General features: G+C 37.2%; 1 protein-coding gene across 1 annotated transcript in view; it reads right to left on the bottom strand.

The window, feature by feature from the left end:
• Positions 1 to 1024: 1024 nt before the first annotated feature.
• Positions 1025 to 20574, bottom strand: part of HPGD (15-hydroxyprostaglandin dehydrogenase) — a 28763-nt gene continuing 9213 nt past the window's right edge. Inside the window, exons 4-7 of the mRNA XM_024194675.3 lie at positions 11585 to 11672; positions 5973 to 6049; positions 3671 to 3834; positions 1025 to 2356 (exon numbers count right to left, since the gene is read on the bottom strand). Of these exons, the coding sequence (XP_024050443.1) occupies positions 2218 to 2356; positions 3671 to 3834; positions 5973 to 6049; positions 11585 to 11672 (468 nt within the window). The 3' untranslated portion in view covers positions 1025 to 2217. The remainder of the gene's footprint in view (positions 2357 to 3670; positions 3835 to 5972; positions 6050 to 11584; positions 11673 to 20574) is intronic.

Raw genomic sequence — 20574 nt, forward strand, 5'->3', positions numbered from 1 at the left:
GAAATTTATCCAGAAATTTAAATCACTGCATTGGGATATTAGTTCTTGGATTTTTATGCTACATATATAGAGGTGAGAGGCTATTTTAGGGCTCTTATAAAGGTGTCTGGAAGATGCTGATGTTACTGCTGGGGGCCCAAGGATGTGAAATAGGCTTCAAAAATGCTGAACTGCCAGTTTTGACATAGCCAGAAGGGAAAAAGAAAAAAAGAGAGGAGAGGAAGTGGGGATACATGCTTGATCTTTTTCTCCCCCCTTTTCTCAGCTCTTCATTTCTTCATTCTTAGCTCTTCTTTCAAAACTCCATTTATAAAGAAGAAATACTCCAATAGAACTTTAAATTATTTTTTATTTAATTGAGAAGTACATATTTTTAAAAAAGTTACACACACAAAATATAATTACAGGCAAAACAAATACAGGACAATGCTATATCAAAAAGACAAGTTCATTTAACAGTTCCCTCTAGTTGTTCTTTAAAATCCATTTTTCTAATTTGTAAATAAAAGTAATTGGAATTTGTATTGCTCATATTTCGTTTAGTCTTTGAGTGCAATTAAGAAGCAGATGTGCTCAGAAAACCTTCCAAAAACAAAGATGTTTTCCTCCCTAATTGGAGAGTGATTTCCTCCTCCCCGCCCCCAATTATCCATAGAAAGTACAATAATACAGACTTTGGTGATTATTTGCAATAGGTCATTTTTCATTTTAAAATAGTTTTTTCACTGATACTCGCACTTCAACTTTGCACTATCCTATAAATATGGATTTTATGTCTGGCATGACTTGTGTTACTGTATAACCAAAAGAAGATGGGAAGTTGCTAGTACTATGGTAATATTTCTACAGGCAGCACAGAAAAAAGATGCAACATATTTTTACACATGGAAAATAGACATAGGCTATTCTGTCTACTTGGTCATATAAAAGAACCTAAAACTATTGTAAATAGACCTACAAGACATCTCTGGCTACCAGCTAATAGCAAAGAACAATCAAATTTGAGGATTGTGAGCCCAATTTGTAAACAAATTCTCTCATTAAAGAGAATCAAGTGGTGCTAGTTTACACTATTAGTAAATTTGCCCAGTATGCCTAAAAACATCTGTTCCATAGTCAGACAGTATCTTAATGAATTGCTCCTATCATAGTTAACAGTATTATCTTCATCCACAATTTATTACACAAATTAGAGAAATATATAATAAAGGTCTGATCATGCTCTCAATTTGTTCAACCTTGCAGTGAAGTTAATGGCCATTTTGCCCAAGGGAAGGTGCAATATCAAAAGCTGTGAAGGTGCAAAGTGTCTGGAAGATGTGCAAGTACTGTTCTTCCATTTTGGAAGTATCCATGTGAGCCAGCAGTGCACCCTTATTCTCATCAGATGTCCTATAGTTACCCCTTGCTGCTAAATATTTAGCCATTTACTGTTCATTCATCAGTTCTTTTAAGTTTTAAAAGAATTGGAAGTCAAAGTGAGAATATATTCTTGGTAAATGTTTTTACATCAATATGTAATGGCTTGTCTAGGCAGTTAATTGAATAACCAGCACCTGGGCCCTATAAAGGTCATCAGGGCTCAATTGCACAATGGTGGTCACAAAGAGAAGGTGTCGGGGGAGGGGGGAGAAAGCTCCCAGAAAAACATAGGCCCCAAGGAGGAGGGCTGTGCAACCCTGAACCCAGTGGGAGAGACTACAGGCCAGAGAGGCCAGGACTGAGAGGGAACAAGCCCCAAGGAGGAGGGCTGTGTGATTACTGAAGCCCAGGGGAGATTTTCTATTTCAAGTTTATTTGTATTTAATAAAGTAGAATCCCAGTAGGGGAATTTTGTCTTATGCCCTTTTGAGCTGTGTGACGTTCCTAAGAGTCCTGACAGAAGGGCAACTGAAGCAAGGGGTGCCTGCAGTGCCACACTAGGTCAGGAGGGGAACAGCCTGCCACAAGCATATAATTACCAATGGGCAGAATCTGACCCTTATTACTGCATCATTGAATATCTTTTGAGCAATATGCTTATTCTACCAAATAAAGAATATTAACAGTAGCTTTTAAAATCAAAGTAAGAAATCATATTACTACATTACTGTACATTATTGCATTAAAGATTTCAAATCATGTCATTCTTTGGACACAAACAACATTTGTCTTTTAAAAAAAATTGTTTAAAACACATTTTTACATTAATTTAGAGCCAAGATAACAGAATAATATTTATAGCCTTCCTGATTGAAAAGGAAGTGCACTATATTCTTGAAAATGAATCCCCTTGGATGCTGTAATCTTCATAACCTCTCCATTTAAAGCATCATCTTCAATGATCATTAACAGTCCTTTGGCAATTAGCGATGGGCTACAGAAAAATAAATGTTTTTCCATTTTGAAAATCAGACATGGCACAGAATACCCTCTTGGTTATCTTAGTTTGATAGCATAATGCACTGGAGATTGTGGAAAAAGTATGTACTAAACCAAGTATAAATAAAGGTTTGCATAAACGCTTGCAAAATGAACTATCTACAATTTGCATAGATCTACTTCCAAGTCTTTTGGAAATATAACGAAGTAGCAAGAGCATTTCTGGAAGGATATGGGGTTATCATAATTTGGATATGCAAAAAATATACAACTGCAACTTTGCAAATGAGCCCTTATAGGTCTAGTCATTGGTAAATACTTCAGATGTTTGATTGCCACTTAGTTTCCTATCAAAGTTCCCTGAGTGTGATAAATGCTATAGGAAAATGCTTCACTCCACTACACTGCAGATCTCCTCTGTTGTGTATTCTGTATTTGTTTCCCCAAACATGCTTCCATTGACATTAACTGGAGAGCAGTGCAAATTAGAGAGGAGAATTTTGCGCTCTGTAATTTGCAATAGTGAATGTAAAACTTCAATGCTACTCAGTGAAAGCAAGTAACATCTGAAAAAGCATGGGCAAACCAATATGGTGTTATGCTTTGAGGTACTGGTGACTGCATGAATCACAATCATCTTTGAGACTGGGTGTGAACTTACCATTCTGTTAACAAACTGTCAGGATGAATTAACCATAACCTTTGCTCCACCTAAGGCAAAAGAATCCTCCCAGGAGTTTAGACTGAGTGGGCTGGAGGGGTTTGGCTGTGATTAGGTGGGAAGGAAGAAGCATAGCAATTGAGAAGGCAGAAAACTGGCAGACTCAGAGTGACAGCCTGAAGGAGCAGCTGAAAGCATGGTGTTTGACACTGGAAGAAACCTGGGGAAAGATTTTTGAGTTAGGGGTGCAGGCTGAGAAGAGTGCTCTTGCTGCTGTGAGGAAAAGAAGCTGTTTCCTGCTATTTGATTCCTTTTGTGTTCAGAGACACAGAACTTTGTACATTCTTTGTAAATAAATAAGATTTCATCAAAGAAAATATCAGACTCAATCAATTTCTACTTCCACCTGGAACAACCCCAGGGCCCTGAAATTTGATTAGCTGCTTGGGCTGAAAAGGGACAACAACAATAACATGGTTGAGTCCCTTTCTTTCAGTTGCCTTCTCTTTTGTCTCACGTGTGGTTGTGCAGAAATACAGTACAGACATTGGTTACACTGCCTGCTGTGGATCAGCTGCCTGTGGTACTACTACTTACTTTCCCTTCAGCTATAGAAGACAAAAGAATATTATGTGTAGCTTCACTTACTCCATAACACCATAGAACTTCATCATATCTTTGATCTCATCCTTGTATTCATAATATTGTCCCATATTTTCTTCTTTATCAATAGACTGAAGAATTGGTGTGTTAACGAAACCTGGACAAATTGTATTTAGTCGCACGCCATAATTTCCCATTTGAGCCGCCATCTACAAAAGTGTCAGACACATTGTGTTCATTTTCAGCATTTTGTGAACCTCTACAAAGGCTAGTAAACATGTTGCTTGACACAATCAGCAAAACTAACAGTAGCATATTAGCCCTTTATTTATCAATGGTTGATGTTGGCAAAAAGCATAAGAGGGTTGTGAGGGTGGCAGACTGGGTATTGATCCTGGTCTTATTTATGGCCTTTTATGATAGGGGTGTGTGTGTGTGTGTGTCTGTCTGATTATTTTATATATATATATAATTTCTGTTTTACACAAAATTGGTGCTCAAAGCAGAAATTAATTTGGTTCATGGTTGGGCGAGGTCAACATGAAGAGGATGAAGGCCATAAAAAGGAGTGTCACTCGCATCAATGCACATGAGTCTTGATTACATTCTAGATTTTATTCCTTAATCTATAAAGTCAGGTGAACAATTATACTAATAGCTCCTGGACAAGACTACCTCAGGTTACTAGCAAACATTCAGCATGTACCCCAAGATTTCTTGGAATCATTACCAGCTAAAGAAATGGTGGTGGTATTGATGCTTGAATGTTTCAGGAAAAGTTTGAACAATATATTCTTTAGCAAGTCAAGACCTTGCATACACCCCATATTTTGCTGAGGATTATTCTGACAGAAATCTGAACATTTTCTTTCCTTAAAACAGATTTTTTTAAATCTTTTCTCATCAGCAATGTCAGCTACAACTATCAGCACTATGGCTGGTATAATATAATGTTATACAGAAGAAGCAATTGACATCCTAAAAGTAACACCAGCAAACCTGGTTTTTTTTCTAATATATAAAAAACTTTTTCATAAGAAAACAAAATAATATGACTATCTCAAACCACACCAAATTCCAGCCCTAAACTTTTGAATATTTTCCACTCACCTCCCTCACCACAGAAAATTGGGATTCTGTCCCTTGCCCTGGAATGACTTTCTTTTTGACTGCCTGTTCACCACTAAATTGTTTAATCTGAGGTTTACCATTTTTATTGGAGCCTTATCAAGAATCTTCTTTAGGAGCTGCCCTCCTAAGTCTGGCACAATCAACTAGAGTCCTAAAAGTTCTAATTTTCATCCACCTGTGTCAGGCTGCACCTTCTTTTCCGTTATCTGGTAAGTATTTTAAGTCCTATTGTGTTTCTCCAGTGTTTTATTTTCTTGTGTTCATTCGGAGGTAGCATATGCTCTCATTTTACCACATTTTTTGTTGTTGGAATGATATTATAATTTTTTAAATCATGCAAAAAATTAAATTATATACTGTCATGTGCAGACTGTGGCCAAGGTGTGATATATGACTCCTATTCCCAAACTGATCTGCATTAGTTAACTTTAGAAGATTCAGAGGTTTGGGAAAACATTTTAAAAGTCTGCATGCTTATCCAAATATATCTCAGCTTCTTTGGGCTGGAAATTTGACTAGAAATCTCATGTGAAGAGGCTATCATCAAATAACTGGTCTATGCAAATACATGATCTTGTTATCCTCAGACTTCCTTCAAGCCCTTTCCCTCTACTGTTATCTTGCCATAAATTAGACAAGAAGTTTCTTGTGACAGGGACTACTCCTTCCTATATGTTTGTACAACAGCCAGCATAGGCTCCATCCTGAATTGGAGCCTTTCATTGTTACTACCACACCAATGCTAAGTAATCAGAACACCTGAGTCAGCCTTAATAATGGGGAGCACTTTTCATATTCAAATAATTTCCCCCACATTTACCAATTTGTATTGCAGCACCCACTTGTTACATAAATATCATCCCTAATTTACAGATGGAGAAACTGAAATGATTTGTCCAAGGTTGTCTATTTGATTGATTGTCTTTATCCTCTCTCTATATCACCCTCATTGCCCTTAACCTAAGAAGAAGATTGCCCAAAGCTTGTATTGATCACAAACCCCACATACACCTCCATTATTACCTCTTTGGTGTTACCCCTGTGAAATGAAGGAGTCTCCAGCTACCACCTTAAAAGCTTTTATTAAAACAGAACAAAAGCCCCACAGCACTTCTGTAGGCACTGGTTTCACTTGCATTGCTATAGAGAGGGAACCTGAGAAAATAAGCTTGTTCTCAAGGAATTGCTGATAGTGTTTTTGGCTACATATACTCACAGCTATAGACCGGGTGAATCCAATTATGCCATGCTTTGTAGCACAGTACACTGGTTGGTGTGCAGCAGGCATGAGTCCTTGAAAAATGAAAAAAGAGTTGAATATACACAACACCTGTTGAAATTATAACAAATGCACAATCAAATGTAGCAGTCATTATTAAACATTCTTAATTCTAGCTGTAATTTTGAGGTCAAACTGGGGAAAAGGAAAGAGAGTAAAAGATCAGCCAAAAAAAAAAAAACTCTCCAGAAAAGAACAAAAAGGCAAGATTACCCATCACATCTAACTTTTTTTTTAATACCACAATGTACTGTAAATAACATAAAGATAAAGACAATCCTAATGAATTTACAGTTGAAAAGGCAGATACAAGACAGGATGCGTTAGGAATCCAGAAGAAGGACTTAGAGGTTATTTAAGCAAACTACTGTTTATTTGAGAGAGAGAGAGAGAGAACAGATAAAAATCAGAAAATAAATTTAAAAAGCATACCTAGCTGAGAATGAAGTGGAAGATGGCACAACGCCTCACTTAGATGTCAAAAGACAGTTTCACTAACCCTACAAGTCAGAGCAATTTTTCCTTTCATTTTCTCTCTTCCTGATTTCTTGGCAAGCTGACAAAGAGGCAGCTCCTCTCCTTGGTTTATACTCTAGTCCCTTTGTTAGGGTGTCCAGATCACTCATTACCATTTTAGACATGAAGTGAGACTTCTAACTACATCTCTACCTCGATATAACGCTGTCCTCGGGAGCCAAAAAATCTTACTGCGTTATAGATGAAACCGCATTATATTGAACTTGCTTTGATCCACCGGAGTGCGCAGCCCCTCCCCCCCCAGAGCACTGCTTTACCGCGTTATATCCGAATTTGTCTTATCTCAGGTCATGTTATATCAAGGTAAATCTGTTTGTTCATTTGTGATGGTCAATAGCTTTAATTAAATTTCATGATCCACAAATTGGGAAATTAGCATTGAAGATGAAGGCTGTATGTCAGAGTTGCATTTGTTGATATTACCACTTTCTTTCAGTCTATTGAACAGGTTTGTTGAATACACAATATTAACTAATTAATTAAGCATTTCCTCCTAGGTATATTTCCCCCATGGACAGGGATTTCTTTTTAAATACGATTTATTAGCATGTAGTTGGCCTTTCATCCCACCTTTCCCCCGTGGCTGCATTGTTAGCCATCCTGAGATAAAATGTGATTCTCTTTACTCATAATCTTAAAGTTGTTATGGCTTAGAATGTTGCAAAGAGTAAGAGCCAAATTATGAAGTCTCACATGGTTACTCTTGATTTCAGTGGGAGCTGTGAGCTCATCAGAAGGTAGTGGTTGGTGCCAAGAATATACTGTGTTAGAGATCATTATCAGAATACCACAGTAAGTATATATAGTCAATGTGTTATATATTAAGTTTGAATGGGTCCTTGTATGTCACCCACTTACTTTTGCCTTACTAAATTTGCACTGATTATAAAATACTTTTTGTGAAAATGATCAAGGACAGGTTTTGAGAAAATGATGAAATTTATTTAGAAGCAAACTGTTAAGTATTATTGTAACAAGTTGACCAATTTTTCCATTATAACAGACTTTTTGCCATGTTTGTTTGTGTGTATTTTATAAAAGATGCTTATCAAAGCCTATAGAAACATGTATAACAATTATTTTTAAAAAGTGAATGATGGTTGTCATGCCAACTTAAAAAGTAGAATTTCCAAGCCTCAAGTCAAAACTGAATGGCCCTCCTCCTCCTCAGACAAAAAGCTGAAAAACAGAATGAACTTGCAGTATGATCTGAAGGTCAAAATCTCTTTTGGACCAACAGAGGTCTAAGAAAGGAAACAAATTAAAGAGTTGATGAATTTGTAGCTGTGCTATGGGCTGAATGATGAGAGAGAGAGAGAGAGGGTTCACTAGAGGCTCTGGTTTGAACACAGTTCACCCTGTGTAGACTTTATTGTAGGGGTTCCTGTTTACCCCAAATAGACACCAGCTTTGCAGAAGTCGCTTGCTGCATTCCTTCCAGGACATTTTACAAGTAGCAAAATCTAAGTCCCTAACCCATTCATGTTAGCTCGTGTTTCCCAGAGCTCCTATCCTGACTTCTGGTCAGCACAACCCTTTTTTTCCTTTCTTGTCTGAGAGTATCACAGTTCTTTTTAAGGTATTGACCCTAAAATCCCATTCCTGCAACCACACACATACATGTTTAACTTTACTTCCATGAGTCTTCCATTGAAATCACTTTATGATAGCAAAGTTCAGCATGTGTAAATGTTTGCAGGATCGGGGCCTAAATTTGTGTGCTTTCTGAAATACCCAATGCATTGTCTTCTGGAGAAACATCCTATGGAAAAAGCACCATGTTGGCAACTTGTGGACCCTGCACCCTGGAGTGTGGGTCACTTGCAGGGATCATCTGCGTATACCTCACTTAATCATTTCCCTGCTATTGCAAGCGCCTCAGGCACGGGTGCACCTTGATCTCTCCTGTTCACTGCCTGTGACACATAATAGTCTAGTCTCCTGTATGCTGTAATACATTGGTCTCATTTTGGTTGTTGGGTTTAGTGTGTGGGTGCTGTTGAGTGGTGTTGGTGGCTTGTGATATACAGGAAGTCAGACTGGATGATCTGGTGGTCCCTTCTAATGTTATATTCTAGGACTCTAACAAGTCAGTATGTTCTTACACTAATTATTGTACCTACTTTTAAGTCCTCTATAAATTTATTTTGCTTTTTCCTTTCAGAATCCAGATGGCTCAAAGGGCCTAGTTTATACAATAGCTTCATGAAAACATAAAATCTGCCAAAATTACCAAACAACAAAACAACAAAAACCCAGCCAACAACAGAAACCCACCCAACCAACCATCCTCTTCAGTTTTTGTTGTCAACCTTAGCAGTTACACTTAACATTGTATCAATTTTCTCTATGTAGGTATAAAACCAATTTATACAGACATCACAACCCTCAAAACTATACTCTAACAGTATCCTACAAGAGGGGTTAACCTGTCTTACTCTCCTTAAATGTCAAGTGATATTTATGATAATGCATTCATTTAGAAACCTGTGGCAAGCTCTCTTCTATGGGGCCAGTTCTGCAACTACACACACAAAACTCCCATTGTCTCAGAGGCTTAGTGGTATAACTTCCTCTTTTTATATGACTGCATAACTCCTTTGAAAGTTATCAGAAGCTTTATAGCCTTGAGAGGCAGCATGCTCAGGGATAAGCAGAGGGTTAGTAATCAGGTACTTTTCAGTTCTAATCCCTCTTGTGCCAAAAACTTGCTGTGTGGCCTTAGGCAAATCAGTCTTTTGCTGCCTCTATTTCCTAATTTATACCTACCTCACAGAGGGGTGGTATGGAACAAGGCACTCTGGCCCCAATCCAGCAAAGCACTTACTGTAAAGAATGTGAGTAGTACCACTGACTTCACCTTGCAGGACTGAGCTCTAGGATTTGAACCTTCTCTAATTAAGATCAATGGCAAAACTCCAATAGAACTAAAGCCTAATTAGTTAGTGTGTGTACAGGACTTTGAACATAGAATGTTATATAAGGATTAAATGACTATTCTTATTGCACACAATGTGAGACAGAGGTTTGCTATGTGTGGAGCCTGTCTGATGAAAACATACTTACAGAGAATTGAAAAGAAAAACAAAAGAGATAGAGAAACAGGTTTGTTAATGGTCAACAGAAGCTAAGTTTGCTGAAAAAACTGGAAAAACAAACACACCAGAAACTCACTCTAGTGAGTTTTAAACAACTACTTAATGGGGAGTTTTATGTGTGCAGTCACTGCAGGATTAGAGTCTTAGAAAAGAAAGTATAATCACAATATACAAATAGGAATAAAAAAAGCCTGTGTCAACTTTTATAATCTGCTTTTTCTGATGCCCTTGGAAACAATTGCTAAACTTATGCTATGTAAAAGTAAAGAAAGCAAGGTACACTTTGTTTTTTAAAGAGATAGTCATAACCATTAGAGCACAATGATCACATTTAAAAAAATGTAAAAGTAAATAAATAAAACTTTTTAATAGATTAATTAAAAAGACATTTGCTTATTAAAACCTGAGAGGGCTGGGTTACTAGATGTTAAAAATCAAATCATGTTGTAATGCACTAGGAAAAGTTCAGATCCTGCAAGCCTGGAGGCAAGACTCATATCGGTACTGCTGACTCAGTCCCCACAATGCAGTACTCTACCTTTGCCCTCTTTTTATATGTTTATATACTGTGTGAAACTGTTTAATCTTTCACTAGCGCTGATGGTTCCTTGTGTTACAAAAGCAGTTGATATTTTGGGCCTGATCCAACATTTGTTGCAATTGATGGAAAAAATCTCATTGACTTCAATAGGCATTGGATCAGGCTGTATTATCAATGCTGAGTTAGGGCTACCTGAAGACATTTAATGGAAAAACTCGTGTGTGTGTGTGTGTGTGTGTGTGTGTGTGTGTGTGTGTGTAAAACTGAGTTTAAACTCACAAAGCTCCAATGCATAATATAATTGGGGTGACTTGGTTTTCTCAGCTTGCAGATGTCCTGATATGCAGGGGAACTCGGTGTATCCAATCACACTACTCCCTATACTCACTCAGTACCTCCTCCTCCTCTATTCTATACTCAGTGCCTCCTCATTTAATTATTTGTGTTGTAGTAGCTCCTAGGACCCCTAGTTACAGATCAGGATCTCATTGTACTAGATGCTGTACAATCGCAACAAAAAGACAGTCCCTGTCCAAAATAGTTTACAATCTATATATAAAAGACAAGATTATTTTCTTACCCTCAAGTTCTCACCACATGGTTTGAAAGTATTAAATGGGACTGGGCTGGAATCAATGCTGACAGGGTCGCTATTAATTCCTGCAAGTATTCCCCACATGTCTGCTAAAGGATGATGTGAGGAGGACCACTTCTCATCCAGCCACTCCCTTTAGTATCAACAGAGCTAGTACAACCTAATGGGGCTACCAAAGGGTTAGAGGAAGGAGAGAGACAGCTTCTTTTGCTCAGCTTCCCTCTCGCTCATGGATTTTTAGAGGATTTTCTGGTACTTCCCTGCCCTCTAAATTTAATTCCCATTGATCTATTTATGCTACAAAAATTGTTTGAAAAAAACTCAGAATGTAAATGTTTCCTCTTTGGGTCTATAAATATTGAAGACTATCCTTTCATACATACAGTATGCTTCAAATACCGTTTTTGGCTTTGCAAGATAAAATATTAGTGAAGTATTATGAATTAAGCTTAGCTGATGTTCACTTAATCTACAATCATTTGGTAACCTTGAAGGGAAGATTAAAAAATTAGATATTTATACCATACGCATCATTGTGGGATCTGAGACTAATAGTGCAGGAAATTACTGAGTGTACAATTACATAGCCCAACTGGGCTGGGAAAAATAGTAGCCCTTCTCTATTCATTGTGGAAGTCACTGCAAGATAAGTAGATGATGTACAAGTATGAAGAAACAACAAAAAGATCATGAAAAAAGAAGAAAAGAATAAGGAATAAATGTGGATTAATTTATTTTAAAAAGTACCAGCAAGGATTTAGATATAAGATTTTCTTACCTGCCAGAGATGATATATTAATAATTACCCCTCCATTTCCTTTTCTCATGTATTCCAGACCAATGTATGTTCCTCTGATCACAGAAGTCTGATATATGAAATATAAAGGGGAAATAAATTCTAAATTTGTCCTTTTTTCTTCTTCTTGAGCAGTGAGGCTTTTATTTATAATTTTAAGTTATAACATAGATAACCCACAGTGGGTAGCATTAAAGAAGAACTCTGCTGCAGTTGACATAACAATAACAGCGCTGAAACAAACTGTATACTTAATTATTGATATGCTATACAAGTGTTTCGCTTGCAAATGAAAGTGATCAATAAATTAAACTTTTCTTTGGACTTGGGATTCATTACTATTATTTTTTATGCACAGATGGTGTGTTTTGCATTGAAGAATATATAAGTAACTGACTGAATCCTCGAGAGGTCCTGAGCCCTGGTCCAATGGGAGTTTCATATGTTTAGCACATTCCAGGATTTGGCTCAGTGACATAGTCCCTGTTCTGAAAAATTCAGAATTTAAAGTCCTCATTCTCTTCCATTAAAGTCAATGGAAGTTTTACGAGTTTTATAGGAGAAGATCAGTCCCAAAAGACTATACGTTCAAGGATCAAAGAACAAGGCATACTAGGAGACCCAAAGAAGATCTATAAGGTAAAACATAAAAATATATAAACAAAAGGATGGTGATGGTATAATGTTTTATATAAGCTAGTTACAGGCTGCATGGGAGAGTGTTTGCTTTTTCCAGAGGGATTGGAGGGAAGGAAAACTGAAACACTCAGGCCTTGACTAATTCTGTCTCACTGAGATCCATTACTGCACTCCTCTTGCAGTCAGAAGTCACTTAAACTTATAGAAGAGTTCCAGGATAAGGTCCCAGTTGAAGAACTGCCCATGCCAGTGCAGAACTTCACCATTACTGCTTTAGTGATAAGTTTTAGAACTATTTCCTTTTAATTAAATATAATAAAAATGCCGACTTTTATCTAGATCTCCCTTTGACCTCCAGTTTTTCCTAAAATTGAATCCTAACTTAGGTGATTTTTCATATTCCCAATTCCATTTAGTTAGTCAAACAAAAGGGATGCCTTATAGCGAGGAAGATTATTTCACTTTTTAAATGAGATGTTTTATAAATATTATTTGTGTCTAGCACTCTTTACAGGACCCCACTTAAATTAAGAAGTTCAAATGACGAAGCAGCCAGTCCTGCAATCCCTCTACATATGTAACTCCTAGTGAATTCATTGAGTGCTGAGCAGGTAAGGTTTTCACAATTAGCTGTAAATGGGGAGGATGGAAAGCCCCCAAAATAATAGAAATGTAAAGTCAAAACCAGTCAGCCTCTGACTAAACCTGTTGTAAGGAGTGGCCAGTTAAATTGGGGGGAAAAAACCCTCTTAAAATATGAGAACATTAACTACTTTGTACTAGTTCAGTAATGTTATCTAAATTGCAAATACCAAACTGGAATGATTTTAAAGGTGAGGTATTTGTATATGTTTTTATTCTTCAGCTATAAACTATTTTAACAGTAAATGCAGTAGATATATTTAGCCGTGCACTATAAAATGTCATGTAGAAATCATGATCCACATCCTGCTATATTTATACAGGAAAAACTCTGGTTCACTTTAATAGGAGTTTTGCCATGTGAGAAGACTGCAGGATCAAGTCTTGTATTCTATCATACGTACTTTTTACAGTGCCCAGGAGCATGAGAGGCACTCAAGTATAAAATAATTGATTTTTTTCCCCTACCAAATTCATGGCCGTGAAAGAAGCGTAACGGACCGTGAAATCTGGTCTCCCCCCATGAAATCTGTATAGTATAGGGTAAAAGTACACAAAAGACCAGATTTCACAGGGGAGTGAAAGAACCCCCAGTTTGAGAAACGCTGGACTCCCCCTGTGAAATCTGGTCTTTTGTGTACTTTTACCCTATACTATACAGATTTCATGGGGGAGACCAGATTTCATGGTCCGTTACGCTTTTTTCACGGCCATGAATTTGGTAGGGCCCTACCCATAGAGAACCAGATAGAGGACCTATCCTGTCCTAGAGAAGCTGCTCAGCCTACAGGGTGGAAAGGGAGAATCCCACCTGGGATAATTAAATGAAATAAACAAATAGGAAAGGGAAATAGCTTGGGACTTTTTGAGGAAGAGCTCTTCCTCCCCCCATCCCTTCCTTCCCTACTTCAAGGAAGTAATAGAGCCAGGTGACTTCCAGACCAAGTCCCAACCATACGGCAGGGAGACCCTAAATAGCTGACTGCTTTATTAACATCACCAGATTGCAAATCTTCCTAGATTAAATTAATACTATTAATATTTCTCTTGGCTGAAGCAAGCCAGCAAGTGTTTGGAAGTGACTCTTGCCTTTAGACCAAGCTGAGGAAAATCTCGATCCTAAATGTGAGGGCTTGTCTTCACTGCAGAGTTAACTTGGGCTCTGACTCAAGTGTTGTCACTAACCTGGCTCACATCCACAGACAACAACCCCTCCCCTATGTGTAATGGGGCTTTACACCTGAGCTAGATGCCCCATTTGGGGGAAGAAGCTAAAGCCAGAATGCTGCTCACACTTGGGTTGGTAGCCCACTCATTTTGAAATGTGGACAAAGGCTAAGCCACTCGAGTGCTGATGGTCTTCCAATGCCTTCCCACAATTCCCTGCATGTGATCAGAATGACAGAGAAATTGTCCCACAATTCACTGGGAAAGAATCAGGGTGTCTCAGCTGACTAACACAAATAACCATGGGATACTGCCCCCACAAGTCCTAGTGATGCACACAAGTGAGTGCAGCACCAGAGTGGATGCAGCTGAGTGAAAACACTGGAGTATGGCTTTGCATTGTGGCTGTTCACACATGGGATAAGCCAACCCAGGGGCTCACACCCAGGTGCTGATTACTCAAGTTAACGCTGCAATGAAGACATACCCTGTAAGTAGGCCAGAAAAAGAAACTCCTTGCAGAAAAGCATGTGCTTTAAATAGAGATAGTATTTGTTTCGCCTTTGTGTTGTACTCTCCACTATTGCTGGTACACCTCTACCTCGATATAACGCTGTCCTCAGGAGCCAAAAAATCTTACCGCATTATAGGTGAAACCGCCTTATATCGAACTTGCTTTGATCCGCCAGAGTGCGCAGCCCCGCCCCCCGGAGCACTGCTTTACCGCGTTATATCCAAATTCGTATTATATCGGGTCGCGTTATATTGGGGTAGAGGTGTATGTCACTCTACAGCCTAATGCTCCCTTCATACTTTATCCCTTATGAAATGCAACTTTGAACTCCCACTTTTGGTATCAGCCAGAAACACCTCGGTTGCGTTTTGGAGGAAAGTCTCCCAGATATTACTTCATGATACTATAAAATATGGTGGATGGAAAGCCAAACAGCCAAAGAACAACCTTCACATTTCTGTACAACATAGCTTCCAGTTTTGGATAATAAGGCAAAAGGATATTTCTGAAATTACCTCCAAGCCAGCCAAGTATAAATATTTTTCTGTAATATGACCTTCAGTGCACTGATGTAGGACTAATGGGAGCATGTGAGGAGAGAAGTGCCTTCTGGTTTGGTAATTCTTATTACATACTTTGAGAAAGAAATGTTGACCCTTACTCTTAATTACTGATAATTCTTAAATTAATGCATTCATCTGTATTTTCACTAAAAACCTGTATTTGTTCCAATTGCTTTAATGTATATCTGCTAATCCACTACATGCAGCAGAAATCATGTCAAAAGATAAAGTATGTTGCCCTTGAAGAAGTGACTTGTGATAAATAATCCATTTACAATTGTAGTCAGCAGCTTGGATATTCTGCATGAAAATTTCAACAACAAAGAACAGCAAACTTTTCAAATTAGAAACCGAACAGTTATTAAATGCAGGTAAAGTGAAAATTAACAAAGCTGAAACATCAGCACTTGTCCCCTACCAAGACCCACTATCAGTAGCAGCTCTGAAAGTAACCTCACTGCTTGCCAGCAAAACCCACCATCTCCATAGTGGTGATGATAGTTTTCTTATTTAAATATACACATTGATTTATAATGAATAATGAGGACACTCATCATTACACTATCACAGGTCTGAGTATACTGCCAATAAAAACAATTGCACTCCACCAGCTGCCAATAGAAAGCGTATTTACCATGCTACTGTCCAGCAAAGTTATAATCATGAGTGTAGAAATTTGTCTTAATGTAATATTAGTTTAGCTCTGCAATCCCAATGATAGAATTGGATGAGAGTACTTCATGCATGCCAAAGCACCAAAGCTAATAAAGACAAAAGTAAATCCCTGACAGCATGCCATTATTTTGCAAAGTAAATAATTGCACACTGAGGCAAAACACCTCAATGTAGCTGTGAGGACTCAAATCCCTACCATATATTATGACTAATGAACCTAGTTAACATGCTGACTGGTCATTTATGTGTAAATGACAAGTTCAAAAACAAAAGTTACAAACTCTTAGCCTCCTCTTGTAATCTTCTTCCCCTCCAGTGGCTTTATAGTTTTAGCTATATGACTAAACAGAAAATATTCTGACATGCTGTATCTAAGCAAACCCTGACACATTTCTCCTGGCTCTAGCAAAATGCCTATTCAACGTTGTGTAACACTTAGACACGTTGACATACTTATCACCTTTAATTCAAATTCACATGCTATTTCTATATCATTATGAACTTCCTAGTATGATCTATATGCACCAGTGCAAAAATGTGTTCATTTTCACTGACTACTTCAAACCTCATTATCAGCTATTATATTTGTTTACTATTAACTCAATATATAAGGCATTTCTAATGATACAGGGATTCAATCTTATTGCTCTATCTCCTTGTAGCAGTAAAACACCACACCTTCTTACCTAGAAAAGCTAGTATTTCATGTTGAGAAATGATTTCCTGCATTCCTGTAACACTGGAGATGACTATTACATTGTTACAAAGATGAAAAGGCAACTGATGTGTTTGGAAAAATGTATAGACCCCTTTATCTCCTTACCTCTCCTGACACTTTTTATATAAGTGTCAAAAACAATCTACCCTATGTTAAGAGAAAACAATTGATTTGGGCAAGTTCATAAAGCAAGTTACTGGAGAACTGGAATTTGAACCTTGGTTGTTTGACTTTCATATTTTCTTTGTTGCTTGATTGCCATCATACTTCATGAGCTATACATAAAATAAATGAATAATGCATGAGGTACCTGTGAGGCTTGAAACTAAATGCTGCTGGTAAGATCTGCACTGCCCAAGTCAGCTGAGGGGGGAAAACAACATGTTGCTGTTCTCCAGGGCGGGGTGTGTGCGGGGAGAGGCTTGATCCCGTCAGGGTTTGGGCTTCAATACTACATTCTAGGAAGCAGGGTTTAAACAGTTTCTCATTACACTATAAACAACTTGCCTCTCAGTGTAGCATTTGCTTCAACATTAGTCACTGTTAGCATAAACTGAGGGTCCATAAACCAGTAAGATCACATGCTTAATGTACAATTACTGAGGTAAATCTGCATGCCTTTTTCTTATGTGTTCTTCCATGATCCACAATGGCATGTGAGTCACAGATATGATTATTTTCAGAGCTTGCAGATTTCTTTTTATGCATATGGTCTGATCCTGCTGCACTTGATTTCAATGGGGCAATCACAATCACTTTAAAAGAAATAGTTTTCTCTTCATGGGCCTGGTCCTATCTGGAGCATTGACTTACTATGGGAGAGTATTAGTGAGCTACTGAATTGCAAGGGTGATTTCTCTCTTATTAACTATTAGGCTGTTGGCTTGATTCCAGAAAGGATCTAAATCTTTGCCTATGCCATTTAATTTAGAGTTTGCATGGGATGTTAGCAGTTAACTCAGAGTATAAATGATTGTAGTTGGCCATCTACCTACCTAATTTGGAGATACAAAATCAGGTAGTCAGATAACTATCATTTGTGTCCACAATTAATTGTGCACATAAAAATAAGGATGCATTTAATCATGGGCATAACAATTTGCCAGTAAGTTTAGAGGCTTGATTGGGGTCCATTTAGAAATTTTGCTCAATAAATGCAGACATTGATTATCTGTCAGCCATAAGTCTTCAAGATATTTAATTTTGCCTTATGATAGAGGAAGAGGCAACGGTTGTTGGTGTGGGCAAACCTGCTTATGTAAAGACATTTGGTGATCTAATTGATCAAATTACATCTTTGTTATCGCTGTACACTAAAGCAGATATCTTTTATATGTGTTTTACTAAGAGGAATTTATCAAGATATGCAATAGGCAGATGCATCAGAACCACACACCTAATTGATATGTCATAGAAGGAGGGACAGTATGTACCCTCATTCCAAAATTGGTTAAACTTCCTAGGATTACTCAAAATTAAAGTAGACTGAGACTTTGCCATGTTATCATCTGAAGAGATACTTACCATACTTAATAAGGATGCTGTATTTGTAATGAATTTTTTTTTCTGATGAACAAGATATTTCATCACAAAGTTCTATCAGTTCTCAGTACAATGAATAAAGACAAAACATTAGCACTTTCAGGTCAGTTGTTTCTTCAAGACACGCTAATTAAAGCCTTCTTCAAGAAACTGCCACCTGGATCTGAGACATCACTTCCATGCCCTAACAAGGTACATTACTGGGCACAATATGCCAGAACATAACGTGATCTCCATGGAAGGCTCTTTACAGTTAAATCAAAAAATTCACTAGTTTAGAGGTAGGCAAAGTCCCTGTGGAGACAAAAAGCAAAGAGGTTTAAGTGCAAAATGTATGCGATATGTCATGTGCAGTGTATGAATATGATGTTTCAAATCTAGTTCCTAAAACATAGATAACCAGATACTTTGCCGTGCACTTTCACATAAGACAGGTTTGCTACCAGGCAATGATCTGGATGCAAGTTCTCTTCCCTATACTAGACTTCTAGCATCAATTATAATACTGTATGTTGAAAGTGAAATGAATAGTTTACAGTTTGATTGCTCATAGATTAACTAATGTATCATTCTCAAAAGCATTAAACTCATCCACAAAACCATATTTTAAAATGGAAAAACTATTTAAAATTATAAGCAGGATACATTAACTATGATTATTTGTTAAAACTGGAATCATGTACTTTATTTTCTTTCTTTGACATCATTTTCAGTTTAAGCAGCCAACAATTTATTTAACAAAAATCATATATTTTAATAAAAGCACAAAACAATACTGAGCAAATAGAAACACTGGAACTGCCACACTGGATCAAACTATTGACTGTCATATCAAGTACTCGAATGGTAGCCAGCATCGTGTGCTTAACAGGAAGTGGAATAAAACTCTATAAAACACTCAGGCAATTGTGGAATGTTGTATATAAGATGAACAGGGATGAGTAAGAGTGTTGACTAATGGTTTGATCAAGAATTTGGAGCTGGGAATCCTGGCTTATCTTTTCAATTTTGATATTCATTTGTTATGTGACTTTGGGCATGTCACTTATCTAATTTCTTTCTGTAAGGTGTTTCTAGAGCACCCATTACCATAGTTTCTGAGCACCAGGATGTAAACTCCCTTTGCTTCAGTTTATCTTCATCTTTGAGAGTAAAGGCAAGAAGCTTGATCTAGATGTAGAAAGAGTGGCAGCCAATGAAAAGATTCCTGTGGCAGTGAATTCCATAGATTAACTCTACTCAGTGCAACTGTTTCCCTTTTAATAGTTCTACAAAGACTTTTTTACTTTAACTGAAAAAAAACAACCACCCAACACTAAGGGTTAAATCATTTCCCTCTGAAGTCAACAAAAATAGCTACATTGATTTCAATTACAGTTGTATTGAGCTTCAGTCATCTTGACAGAAAAAGTGCTTTGTTTTGGAGTACTGAGTTAGGGAGTCTAATAATGATTCAACTCTCTCAACATACATGATATGTGAATAGGGAATGCCAACATAAGCTTGCCACTGTACAATTTTTGGATCTTTATTCAACCTCTAGACACAATGTCAGCTTCCCTTTGAAGACATAGTCATAGCCACAAATACATTACGCATGTAAAGCTGTACATTGTCTTGGGCTAGAAAAGACCCATAAAATATCATAAAAAGTGATTATATGTGTTAACCTCAAATTCATGAATCATTCTGGTAGGAAAATAATGTTTGTTCATTACTTTAAATTATGGATAGTAGACTCTTAATATTTTAGTTACCATGCATATTAAACATTAATTTGCTTTTCTGACTTGTGAGAACAAGAATTATGAGCAGTATTATATAATGCTACTTTATAATAATTAGACAAGAGCATAAACAAATAAGATAAAGAGGCCAGGGCTGTAATAAAATGTTCAGCTGAAATATTTGCCATTAAAAAGAAATCTTAAAATTAATTTATCACCACTTTTAATTTTTAATATTTTAGAATATATAGTTATCCTTTTCTGAACATTTCTAAACTTAATTAACTAAGAAAAAGTGTGTGTATGTTTGGGAGGAGAAGGAAGTCTAAGAGGGGAAGGAAGAAACCTGATGCCTTACTCCACTAAAGATTTGAAAACTAATTTAGTCGGATTTCTTGAAAAATATATATTTAGGAATTCTTGTTTCCATATTTCACTGCATGTTTTACATATATTTCACTGGCAGCATTAGAAAGCTCAAATATTGCAGTTGCCTAACAACAGTTATTAGAAAGAGGCAAAATTTAAATACATACATAGAATTTGTTCAGGCACGTAAGAGTCATTATTACTGGGCAGAACTTGAGAGGCTAGCAGACATCATTAGATCGTATCAGAGGGGTAGCCGTGTTAGTCTGAATCTGTAAAAAGCAACAGAGGGTCCTGTGGCACCTTTGAGACTAACAGAAGTATTGGGAGCATAAGCTTTCGTGGGTAAGAACCTCACTTCTTCAGATTCAAGAAGTAACCACACAGTTACCACAAACAATTGGTGCCTGTTTGTA

The sequence above is a fragment of the Terrapene carolina genome, unplaced genomic scaffold (assembly GCF_002925995.2).
Source record: "Terrapene carolina triunguis isolate 2854851 unplaced genomic scaffold, T_m_triunguis-2.0 Scaffold66, whole genome shotgun sequence".
Lineage (NCBI taxonomy): Eukaryota > Metazoa > Chordata > Testudines > Emydidae > Terrapene > Terrapene triunguis.